The sequence below is a fragment of the Betta splendens genome, chromosome 5 (genome assembly GCF_900634795.4).
Source record: "Betta splendens chromosome 5, fBetSpl5.4, whole genome shotgun sequence".
Classification (NCBI taxonomy): Eukaryota; Metazoa; Chordata; class Actinopteri; order Anabantiformes; family Osphronemidae; genus Betta; species Betta splendens.
This window is the reverse complement of record NC_040885.2, coordinates 6,989,712-7,001,762: the sequence shown is the minus strand read 5'-3', so window position 1 is coordinate 7,001,762 and position 12,051 is coordinate 6,989,712. Positions and strand designations below refer to the sequence as shown.

General features: G+C 48.7%; 1 protein-coding gene across 1 annotated transcript in view; it reads right to left on the bottom strand.

Annotated features, from left to right (window-relative positions):
- The window catches only part of pcsk1 (proprotein convertase subtilisin/kexin type 1), a 10,606-nt gene extending 3,126 nt beyond the window's left edge, over window positions 1-7,480 (bottom strand). Inside the window, exons 1-11 of the mRNA XM_029150230.3 lie at window positions 6,907-7,480; window positions 6,021-6,125; window positions 5,827-5,949; window positions 3,313-3,459; window positions 2,441-2,517; window positions 2,280-2,368; window positions 1,816-1,988; window positions 1,509-1,721; window positions 1,321-1,421; window positions 1,007-1,240; window positions 1-57 (exon numbers count right to left, since the gene is read on the bottom strand). The exon at window positions 1-57 is cut by the window's left edge and continues 101 nt beyond it. Of these exons, the coding sequence (XP_029006063.1) occupies window positions 1-57; window positions 1,007-1,240; window positions 1,321-1,421; window positions 1,509-1,721; window positions 1,816-1,988; window positions 2,280-2,368; window positions 2,441-2,517; window positions 3,313-3,459; window positions 5,827-5,949; window positions 6,021-6,125; window positions 6,907-7,095 (1,508 nt within the window). The 5' untranslated portion in view covers window positions 7,096-7,480. The remainder of the gene's footprint in view (window positions 58-1,006; window positions 1,241-1,320; window positions 1,422-1,508; window positions 1,722-1,815; window positions 1,989-2,279; window positions 2,369-2,440; window positions 2,518-3,312; window positions 3,460-5,826; window positions 5,950-6,020; window positions 6,126-6,906) is intronic.
- Window positions 7,481-12,051: the final 4,571 nt, after the last annotated feature.

Sequence of the window (12,051 nt, the reverse complement as noted above, 5' to 3'; positions counted from 1 at the left end):
CCTGAACAGGCTTTGGTTGGAATCTCTATAGTGATCTCCCCTGCTGCCTTCAGCTCCCTGTTGGATAAATTAAAATAGCAGCGGTTGAGACAAACATCTCTCCGTGACAACTGAGGTTTGTCATGCAGGAGGTGAAGTTTCCTGACATTATCTTATTCAAAACAGAAAAGAAAAATGCATTTACAGCCGAATTAGTTTGAATAAAAACCAACTTTTGTTCAGTTGGTTCTATTCAAACACACCAGCTGTGCTACAGTAGAAAATAAGAGCTTAAAGCAGCCGTAAACAAAGACACAATTGCAAACAATTGTGCGAAACCCTCCTGACATCACGCGCACACATGCACAGACAGATTTAGACGCTGTCGGTCATTCATTTAGAAAAATAGTTAATCCCCATCGCTCCCGCACATGAATGACAGGATTTGCATGAAGCTGGAGGAGGTGTGGACCAGCGAGCGGACGGAAACGTCGAGCCAAATCCACTGGATTAAACAGAGCTGTAGTAAGTTAATGAGCGACGCGGGCGACAGCGCAATCCACGCAAACGGGAGACGAACAGCTGACGTCAGAGGGGTCGTTCATCCAGAAAGCACTGAAAACTACACATCTGGAGGGAGGAAGGCGTCCTCTGGGTTTCCGTCTGTTGGTGGATTAGCATTTGGGCATTTAATCCCGTTGTTTATCAATTAGCAGTTATGAAACCTTCTTGTCACCGACTGACCTCGAATTTTTATTATCTCATCTGTCGTTACACAAAAGCCCTTTTAATTCATTATGAACGCACAGGAAAGTACCACCAGGCTCATGATCGGCCATTATCATTATCAAAGCGACAGATGCTTTGATCTGTTAGATTTGTTGGACCTGAACATTGTATTTTTGATCTTTGGGCCCAACATGGTCCCAAACTGCACTCACTTTAGTCACCATTGAATAAAGCTACGAATGCTTCAGAAATAATGTTCTATTCAGGTTCGTGACAAAAGCTGAAGACTTTCTCGCACCTGGGCTGAAAGGAATCGTCCCTGACGATACACAGCTTCTTCTCGGGCACGTGCTTCCACGTGGCCGGGTCGGCGAGGTCCACCAGCGCTTTGGCGTTGAGGAGGCCGAAGCCGAAGCGGCTGTTGACCATCAGTCCCGCTCCGTTCCTCTTCCAGCCTGGGTTGTTGGCCAAAGGATCGTACTCTGAGGTCCAGACCACTATGTGCTGCAGGTCTCTCCAGCTCAGATCAGGACTGAGGGGAGAAAAATGAAAGTGAACCATACTGATATTAAACCCAGTGGGAGTCATGCACACGTCCCGTGCTTTACATACTTTTGCTCCAGCGCCAGGGCAAATATCCCAGCAGCCAGCGGGGCAGACGCAGACGTGCCGGTGTGAGTCTGCGTGCACTCGTTGTGCAGGTCAGCGCTCGTCTGAAAAGAACATTAAATGAGCCTCAATCACACAAAATGCCCTCAAAACGCGCGCGCAAAGCACACGGAGCCGCGAGCGTGACTCACGATCCTCTGGTCGGTGTAGTCGCCGCTGCTGTAGGCCGTGGCCAGCGTGGAGGAGCACTTCTCGGCGTACCAGGGGGACAGGCCCTGCTGGGAGGCGCTGCTGATGGAGATGGTGAAGATGCTGTCCGTGTAGCCGTCGCAGTCGCAGTTGTCGCCCTGGCGACCGCCGTTACCGGACGCCCAGACGAAGATGGAGCCCTTCCCGCCGCGGCCCTGCAGAGAACGGCAAGCACAGTTAGCTGGGCCGTTGTTAGCGGCGGCAGGCTGCGGGTCTGAGGCCCCACCAGCGGTCGCTCGCGCCCTCTACCTTCTGGATGCCGTACTCGAAGGCCTTCTGGGCCAAGCGGCCGGGCCCCTCCACGGTCTTGCCGTCGTCGTTGGGCCCCCAGCTGGCGCTGTAGATGTCCACGTGGTCTGGATTGAACGCGATGGAGCTGGCCTCGATGGCGTCCGTCACGATTCCATCCAGCATACGAATGCCTGAGGAGGAAAAGAGAGAGAAAATATAAACCATGCTGATATTAAACCCAGTGGGAGTCATACACATGTCTCGTGCTTTACATACTTTTGCTCCAGCGCCAGGGCAAATATCCCTGGGGGCTCATATGAAGCCGCTCTAATATGGAACACATTGCTTAGGTGGATTTGATTCATTTTGGAGAGTGACGTTATGCAACCACTTGATCAAAATCACCTCTCCACCAGGAAATCTTCCTTCACCACAGATAAAGGCAGTCAGTGTAGTGCAGCATGTTCTGACACCGTTCTCACCTCCAACTTTGGCGTTGTATGCCACACCAACGCCACATTTGTTGTTGTCTGCCTGCATAGCAATCTCCCCAGCACACCTGGTCCCGTGCCTGGGGGGAAAGGTCAAAGGTCAGAACCTGATGAGAGCCACAGCCCGTTCATCGTGCGACGTCTCCGCTTACTTGTTTTCATTGGTGGAGTCGTATCTGGGGAAGGGGTCCGGGTCGTTGTCGTTGAAATCGTAGCTGGCGGCTGCATCCTTCAAGAACCACAGACAGAAAATGATGAGATACTGAGTCTGCAGACCGAGTGACACAAGCGGTCATGAAGTCTCATTAAGCAGCGGAGTAGAGACAGTAAATGGGTTACAACCTGCAGATCATCGTAGAATAAAAATGAAAATGATTTATATCTACAGCAGCTTTATTATCTGACTCCAATCAGATGCCTGTTCCTGTCATTTTGGAATTACTGCCATTAAGTCATGAAAATATGCAGCTCATGCGCCTCGATTGTTAGGGATGAACGTCTCGCTTGATTGAGCCTCTTTGATTAATCAGCGTTAACCTAATTACAGCGGCAGTTGTTTCCATCAGCCCTGTTGTCATACATCATTTCTTGTTTCTTTCCCTCCCGCGCTCTGGTTCCTCTCTGGCTCCTGAGAGCGGCAGCAGTTGCTCTCCAAACCACAGATGGAGCTTTTAAGAGTTTGTCTCTTTTGGAGGATCCGTGCCAGCTCATCAAACCCACCATTCAGCCTTTCTTGGCTTTCATGGACGTAATTAGGTGCATCAACACGCAAATGCATAAATGATAGAAACATTTTTGGGGAAAGGAAACATATTTTAAAAAAGATGCCAGAAACATATTTTCTATCGCTCCAAAAGGCTCAGTTTGCAGCTGGAGGTTAAAAAAAATCCTCAATAGTAACTATCATCATATAGACACTATACTAGAGCCTTTATCAACTGCCTTGGAAGGTGTCGCCAGCACGTCGCTATGGCAACGGCAGACCCAGACAATGGAGGCTGTCTCCATGGAAACGGTGTCTTACGTAGTTGGAGTAGATGTCCGTGTGGTTCCACTCCAGCCCGTCATCCAGCACGGTGATGACCACTCCTTTGCCCGTGATGCCTTTCTGCCACACGGGGATCACGTGCAGGTCCAGCTTTGGCAGCGACGACGACGTCCGCGTGTCTTGCTGCAAAGCAGGAATGACACAAATGAGACTGAATTCAGGCGAAACGGTGCGGAGGTCACCGCTAGACCCTCTAAGAAGGAGCTTACGCGTTAAAAAGGTCAGGAGAAGTCGAGCGCTCGGGCTTTCTGGGGATGACCTTTGCGGAAATTCATTACTGGGCTGTTGGCGTTTCCTTTGTCAGGACTCGAGTCCACTCAGCGCACGGCCATTTGGAGGCAGATTGCTGCTAAAAGACGCCTTCAAGTGCCCGGAGACGTGCTTCAATTCGAGCTCCGCTCACGTTCAGGGCACCTGATTATTCGGACGTCTATCTCAGGCTGTGTAATCCCACACAGTGTGTGTGTGTGTGTGTGTGTGTGTGTGTGTGTGTGTGTGTGTGTGTGTGTGTGAGTGTGTGAGTGTGTGTGTGTGTGAGTGTGTGTGTGTGTGTGTGTGAGTGTGTGTGTGTGTGGGGGGTCTCCCCGGCTCTTTGCGCATCGCGCTCAGACTCTGCAGAGCGACGCAGCGAGCTGTGACTCATCCCTGTGATGTATCGCACTGCTCGCCTGCTGCTTTGACTCCCCCGTCGCCCGCGCGCTGCGTTGTCTTTACGCGACGCTTCCTCTCCGGCAGACGGCGAACGCACCATTCTCAGCGCAAACACACGGCAGATGTTGTTCTTTCGCACAACGCGTTGCCGTCATCATTTGCTCCAAGGGCTTCTGCTCCCAACCAGCGCACACTTAGTGGCGTCGCACAGGATGACTCACTTGTTGAGCGGCGGCGGAGGGGGTTGTCGGTGGTCGGCCATGCATGGATGTATAATGGTACACAACACACACACACACACACACACCTGATGCACTGGATTGTGTACCGATGGCATATAAAAGTGATGCTTCTATGCCCAATTAACACAGAATGACACATGCACTCTGTGAATGCACACACACACACACACACACACACACACACACACACACACACACACACACAGAGTCATGCATGCGGGAAGAATTTCAGGCTAGGAGTATGAGTCACCCTGTGATTACATTATCGGGCAGTCAGCCTCTCTGATGGATCAGGACACTCATCCCGCTCCCCTCTGTCATTAGATCGGCCTCTGCCCCCATCAAACACCGATCACCACATCTGCCCACGTCACTCCCAGCATTTGATGCTGAACAAACAATCACATTGTATCTGATGTATAAAAAGGATGTTGTTTCCACTGCTACAGGTTTGAGTCCTCGCCGCCTGGATGCGGTGGATGAATCACTGCAGCCTCGGCAGCGACACAGACGTGGGCTCGTGTGCAAATGCACTAAGTGGTACTTTATGGCCGATTCCATTAGTGTCATAGTTCCTCGTTGGCAAAAATGATTCCTTTCAATTTATTTCCTTATTCCCACAAGCGTGTGACTCATGTTGGGTTAGTGCAGGTGTGGAGAAGAGGAACCTGGGAGGGAGCGACATCACTCTCTCCTCCCCCCGAACGTGAACGACACTAATGTACTTCTACATGAACGCTGGCAAACAACTGCTGGTCATTCCTTCACTGAACTGAGCCATTCAGACTGAACCCCAGCGACGTGGGGTCATTTAGTATATTAGTACAGATCAAACCTACATATGCTCAAATATGGCATCAAAGCAAAGCCCCAGACTTTGTTATACTCAACAGATGACCAATCTGCAACCATCACAATAATGGATCTTCTTTTGTGATTGCACCGTCTATTTTTTATGATTAAGTATCTTATAATTACATAGTGTGTCAGTGCAGCTGTATGTGGGCCCTGTCTAAGGACTAAAACATCAAACCATTCAGCACAAATCAGGACTTAATGTGTGGTACTGATTTCTACTATGCTGCATTGAGCTGGATTACAGCCCCCTCGTCTCCTCACGGACCATGTCACCAATTAAGCAAATGGCTCTTTTGGCCGGAACGGCTCGACGGTTTCAAGCAAGCTCTTGTTTGGGCTTTCCATTTATTTGAGGAAGAACAGTGTTTGTGGTTTACATTCATTTGCACATGCACGCCGAGTGAAGTTAGTGACACACGCACGCACGCACGCACGCACGCACGCACGCACGCACGCACGCACACACACACACACACACACACACACACACACACACACACACACACACACACACACACACACACACACACACACACACACACACACACAGCGGTCCAGTGTCTCAGGGGGCAACTGACCGGCTGCAAGCAAACAGAAGGCTCAACTGGACCCAACATCCACCACATATGACTAAATACTTGTTGAATAGTCATGACCTCCAGGGCCGTGGCTGCAAAGCTCCATCCGCTGTCCAGTGTTGTGCTTTGTGTGTGATGCTGGAGCCCTTATTGGGACTCACCAGGTACCACTGCTGGTTCCACATGGGATCATCAAACAGCTTGTCCACTGGACAGTCCCTGCATTCTCTGAGGGACGCTCTCCTGCTGCGGCGCTTCTCATACTGCTGCTCTGCCCACAGCACCTACACAAGCACACGCTTTAGTTGGGGTTCTAAATGGGACCATCAGACGACAAGCAGAAGAGGCCGCTCACCCGGTCGTCCTCCGACAGCTCCCGGGTCATGTGCTCGGCGCTTCGTTTCATTCTGCGGGGATGATTGCGATGCTTGAACAGAAAATGGTCCTGCAGGGCCCCAATCTGCAGAGAAGAAGACGCACAGAATGTTTCGTGGGAAATGACATAACGGCAGACATCTGCTCAACGAAGATTGTCTCGCAGGTCAGGAATCATCATTATCCCCCTCACCATTTAGTCCGAATGGAGCCACAGAGGAAACACTTCCATCTCTCAGGCAGAAAAAAATCACCTCAGTTACATCTTATTACTTGTATTTATAACAATTTGTGAACGAGAAAATATGAATATTAGCAAAGACATATTTAATCATTTTCCTTCAAATTAAAGAATCATATTACAGAACCCAAGCGTCTTTTAAATCCAAACTGATGTAACATAAATACAATAAAGTGCATTGACTCATTTACTGAGCTGCTCAGAGCCACAGGTTAGAGAAGAATTAATGAACCCGCACCAGCAATTCAGATTGAATGTAATGTGTTTGAACAGGAGAAGGTGGCATTAGACAGCCTGAAAGATCTGTATGTACTAACGGGGGAAATGAAACCCGCGTCTCCAGTAATGGGTTATCAGAAGTGTGTAAACAGTGAGTCATGGCCTGATTAAAACCCTCTCCTTTAATTTAGCAGCCTGCCGAAAATGCACTGTGTGCTTCTGGGCTATAATAAAAGGAGATGAGTTTCCAGTCTAACGGCCTTATCATTTAAAGCAGAGTAATTCATACAGCTATTTCCTGTTCTGCTCTTTCAACACCGCTTCTCTAACACCTCCTGACTCTTTGTGTTGTTTTTTTTCCGTTTTGATATCATATGTAATACTACTTCACGGTGTTGTCACCTACCTGTCGGACCATCTGGTAGTCCAGCTCTCTGGCGATCGCCTGCGCAGCCGCCAGCCCGCCTGGGATCTCCACTGCCCACTCGTTGAGGTACTGTCTGTCTCCCAGAGAAGTCTCCAGCGACCGGGGAACCACGGAGCAGAGGACGGCAAGAACACAACACATCACCAGTGGACGACATCTCATTTCCATCTCAGACAGAATTCAGCCACGGAAAGAAGAGACGTATCTACAGAAACGGCGCAGACGCTCGCGCGATAAGCGGACCGAACGGGGCGATGGAACAAATTTGTCTCCCGGTTATTCTTCAAGGAGCGGCTGGTTGATTTGGAGAAAACGCGAAACTGAGCGTCGCTCGTCCACCGAGGGGAGGAAATACTCGTGACGGGGTGGGCTGGTCTGCGCGCTGTGCGCCTGTGTGTGTGTGTGTGTGTGTGTGTGTGTGGCTGTGGGCTTGTGTTGCGCTCACACGTCAAATTGCGGGTGCTCTGACGTCAGTTTGGCGTCTACCTTCGGGAAGATGTGAGTTCAAGTCCCCGAGCGAGATATTCTAAACGGGAGGGGGAGCTCCGACTAAAAATATCCCACTGCCCCTGTCGGAGGAGGAGACGCTGGGAAGAAATAAAGCAGTAAATTAAAGCCTGCGTTGGGAGAACGTGGAGCGTCTTTCCCACACCCTCACTTCACTGTCACTACGAATCGCCAAAGCTCGACGGTGCTCTTCAATCGGTAACACATCTCCATCTCCTCCAGTCATCAGACTGTTGTCACGTCAGCGGCTGAAAAAAGGAGGGGTGGTGGTGGAGGAGGCTTCAGCACCGCGGACAGCTCCACGCTCGCGCTTCAGATTCACATCAGAGGGAAGGAGACGTTTTACCACGAATAGATAAAAACATACTGATCAGCTGTTGTTTAGCTCAGCCATTACAGAAACAGGGTCTTTAGGCAATAGGGTCCTAAGTCAAAAACACAACACATGATAAAATAAACTGTATTAACAAAACGTGTAGATTATTAATATATTTGACTTTGATGTCATCAAATGATATCACACAGTACTTTCTGGTGTCTAACAAATTAGAATCTTAGAATAAAATGACATAAATATTTAAAATATCACATGATGGTTTACTTAAACAACCTCTAGAAGGTTTGTATCTTTCTACAATCCAATTCAAATTCAAAAATCTTACTCCGGCTGATGTTCCCAGAGCAGAATGAAGTCATGGGTCTTGGGGATGATAGGGTCTATTCCAGTTGTTACTGGGTGAGACAGGTCAGAGACCAGGACTCTAACGGCCTTTGGAAGCTGAGGCACGTGGAGTGACGGCAGACAGACAAACCAATACATTCACACAGGGAAGCACCTCAGGTCTGGCTGAGATCAGAAACACTGTGGGGATGTGACACAAGACCTTTAAAGAACATCAGGGAAGATGAGACCTTTTAAAACATCTGTGGAGTTCGTGCATTACTTTTACACATTAACAGACAGAACGCAAAAAGACAAAGTGGCGTGTGAAGATTAGCGTGTTCTGTCCCGCTCACGCTCGGTCGCGTCGTGTTTGCGGGGAGTTATTTATGAGAGTAATATCGCCGGGCTCAGATGCTGTTCAGATTGTTTACTGATGGAAACGGTGGATCAGCGCGCTCTGATGCGTGCACAATGAGCCAGAGATAAAGCCGTCGTAAGACTGGCCGCTTTCTTCTCAGCCGTGGACGCGCTGATACACTTCGCATTGGACAAAGCCTCACACAGAAGAAGATTTTTATCAATGAAATTTTCAGTGTTTGTCTAAGGACGACGCGGGTTTGTGGGTTGCTGTTAGTGCAGACCTGGACCCTATGGTCATTTGAGCATGTGCAAACACATCTGCACTAGACTTCCACTATAATCCACCTTTACCTAGCAACACGTGTTTGCTTTGAGCGCTGACTCACACACACACACACACACACACACATCAGCTGGATGAAGCCAGTTTCAGGAGGTTGTGGTTTCATCAGAGAGCATCTGCATCTTTGTCGTTGACCCCGTGCCTCCTGCATCCTTATCTTCTTCACAGTCGCAGCCTGGGATCCCGTGCCCAGCCTGACCGGTTCCACCACAAAAGCACTGCACGGCCATCACACCATCACATGAGGTCAAAGGTCTAATTGTGTTTCGTCAGCTAATTATTTTTCCACCGACAGACAGAGGTGAGTGCTGCTTTTAGCTGTTGGATGACGCACATGAAGACAGTGCTGCAGTCAGAGCAGGTCTTTGCAAATAGATGTAAGGGTGAATTGAACATCTTGGAGAACAGTCATCATTCAGTAACATTTCACATGGCTGCTCGTGGGTTTATATAATGAGTTTAATTAGTAAAACAGCAACGCTGAAGGAAATTTATAAAAAAATATAAAATTGTCTGATTTATTCCAACTCACTCCACAGATTCCATATTTTTAAACAAGCATAAAGGGTTTCTCTCTGGAGTAGACACAATATTTAAATACACTGTACAAATACCACTTTATGTTCATTCCATCTTACAAAGTGAATCTTGGAAATGTTTTACATTAATAGTAGAAGTGCGCGTGCAGGAAACAGGCATGACAGAGGAGGTCGGCTGGGTCCACTGAGCCGCAGTGTTTGTATAATCATTTTCTACATTGATGTAAATCTGCCCCACTCCTTCAGCCCGTGTTGTACAAATGTCAGCAGTTATCAGAAGATGCCGCTCAAATGTCACCACGGCCGATCGGCATCACGTCGCAGGTGATAGACTGAGGAAAACGGGCCATTGGTGTGGAGGAGAGAGCAGGTCTGGACTTATCAGGGCGTGTGAAGGTCACATGACCTTTACTGAGCGACGGAACCTGTCCGCACTCAGGTGGAACTTTTACATCGGGAGTTCATGATGAAGTCATCCTTTTTTTGCTTTTTCGATTTTACTTTTTTTGTAAATCAAATCAAAATCTTTCTGACAGCGTTAAGGTTTATACAGCGATGACGCAGATGAGAGAAAACAATAAAAAATATATATGTATTTTACATAAAGACATAAAGATATTTATGTCTTCAACAGGTCAATGTTTTCAAAAATCATCACACGGCATCAATCAACCGTGTCTCCCACGGTCGTGTTGTGGCTCGTGTGCCTCCGTTGTTCGCCACCAGGGGGCAGCAGCCCACTCTCTGCAGGCACCACCTCACACGAAGGAACAGGACACATGAGCCGCCGTGAGTCAACTTTTCCCTGCGCTCGCTCGGAGCTGCGGTGGGGTGTGTCCCGTCATGCCACAGATCCACACTGGGAGTTCCTCCCTCAGGAAAAAAATGTAGCACTTTGTTTCAAGTTCCAAAATCACATCGGTTTGTGTGGATGCGCACTGGGCCGAGCTCACGCCGCCTCTTCAGTTCTCTCGTCGCCTGGATCGTTGGGTCCGATCTGCATTTGATTGACACTGTAGCAGGACCAGTCCGTCCACTGTATCAACGCCGCGCAGAAACCGACCGATACTTCACTAATCCCCAGTTGCAACAACTGCATCTCACAATCAAACGCGAAACAGGAGGTGCGACGCGTTCAGCGCTACTGTTGCAGATCTGCCTCGGTTTCCACCGAGCGAAGCCACGGAGGGAAGCGACAAAAGTTCATCCACTCGAGTTTCAAAGATGCCGCACAAGAAGAGACGCAGCAGCAGCAGCAAAAGCGCAAAGGAGGCAAATGAGGTAAGCGCTCTCTTTTCTTACTAAGCGAGAAAAAATGTCCTTTCTGTTAGTTTAAAGTTGCGAAATCACACCGGTGTGGACGCTGTAGCTATTTATGAAGTTCATAGGGAAAAAAAGAGTGCATTCGCAGTATTCCGCACATGCGGCCGCAGAGGAATGCGTCTAATTGTCTGTGACAAAGTTTGAAGTGGTTTCACTGGATGTTTATGTTTAAGCAAACTTGACCGACACATTATTAAGAAAACATGTGAGTTTATGGGGGAGTGAACGGGTTTATGTGTGTGTGTGTGTGTGTGTGTGTGTGTGTGTGTGTGTGTGTGTGTGTGTGTGTGTGTTCAGCATTACTCTTTGTCAGCCCGACCCCCCTCGCAGAGCTGCGCGGAGACTTTTCTCTGTGTGCATTCTCACTGAGTCAGAATAAGCGCAGACACAGGAATCCGTGGGATGATTGTGTGATGTGCGCGAGGAGTGGCACACCCTAGATTACATAGGAAGTCATGAGAGGCGGCGAGGACGAGAGAGAGTGTTAGTGCAGCGTCGGGCCACTTTTTCCCCAGCACGTCCTACGGTTCTGGATCCTCATGGCGTATGCAGCGTACTGGATCTTTACTGTGAGTCGATTTCTGCTTGGCCCTTGTAGAGGGTGTGTGTGTGTGCGTGTGTGTGTGTGTGTGTGTGTGTGTGTGTGTGTGTGGGTGTATAGAAGTGTGTGTGTGTGTGTGTGTTTTATTGGAGGGACGCTGCTACTTGTCTGCAACTATGTGCCCAACCGTGCTCAAGGCTGTAAAACTCCTGGCACTGGCTGCAGGAGGGACATTGAACACTCATTATTGTGAGGATTCGTTCCTCGTCTGTCTCGCGCGGCGCGAGAGGGCGTGGGAGCGTCTGAAGTCAGGTAAACAGTCTGCGACGCCGTTCAGCCATTCATCGAGGTGAGGATTAGATTTGCACAAATCCCGATAGATTTAAAACGTATCATTGGAAATAATAACGGTTATCATTGCTAACATGTCTAAATTAATCCGTAGCATTGAACTTTCTGAAGATTGAAAGAGCAAAAAAGCAACAACAGCAAACTTTTTTTTAGATGATTAATCCACCAGTACAATAGGTTGGGATCACTGCATCCTGTACAAAGCGTCCATTGAATTTACTGCCTCAGACTCCTTTACTCCTACAACAACAACATGGTGTGTGTGTGTGTGTGTGTGTGTGTGTGTGTGTGTGTGTGTGTGTGTGTGTGTGTGTGTGTGTGTGTGTGTGTGTGACACTCTAATGTGCAACATAGCAGCCAGTCTTTGGATCTCGCTATGGCAACATACTGATTCATTTCCTCCTGCAGTCTCACAGATGCAAGTTACAACCTGAGAAAATATGAAAATCCTCTAATGCGCAGACACACACACACACACACACACACAGACTAGAAC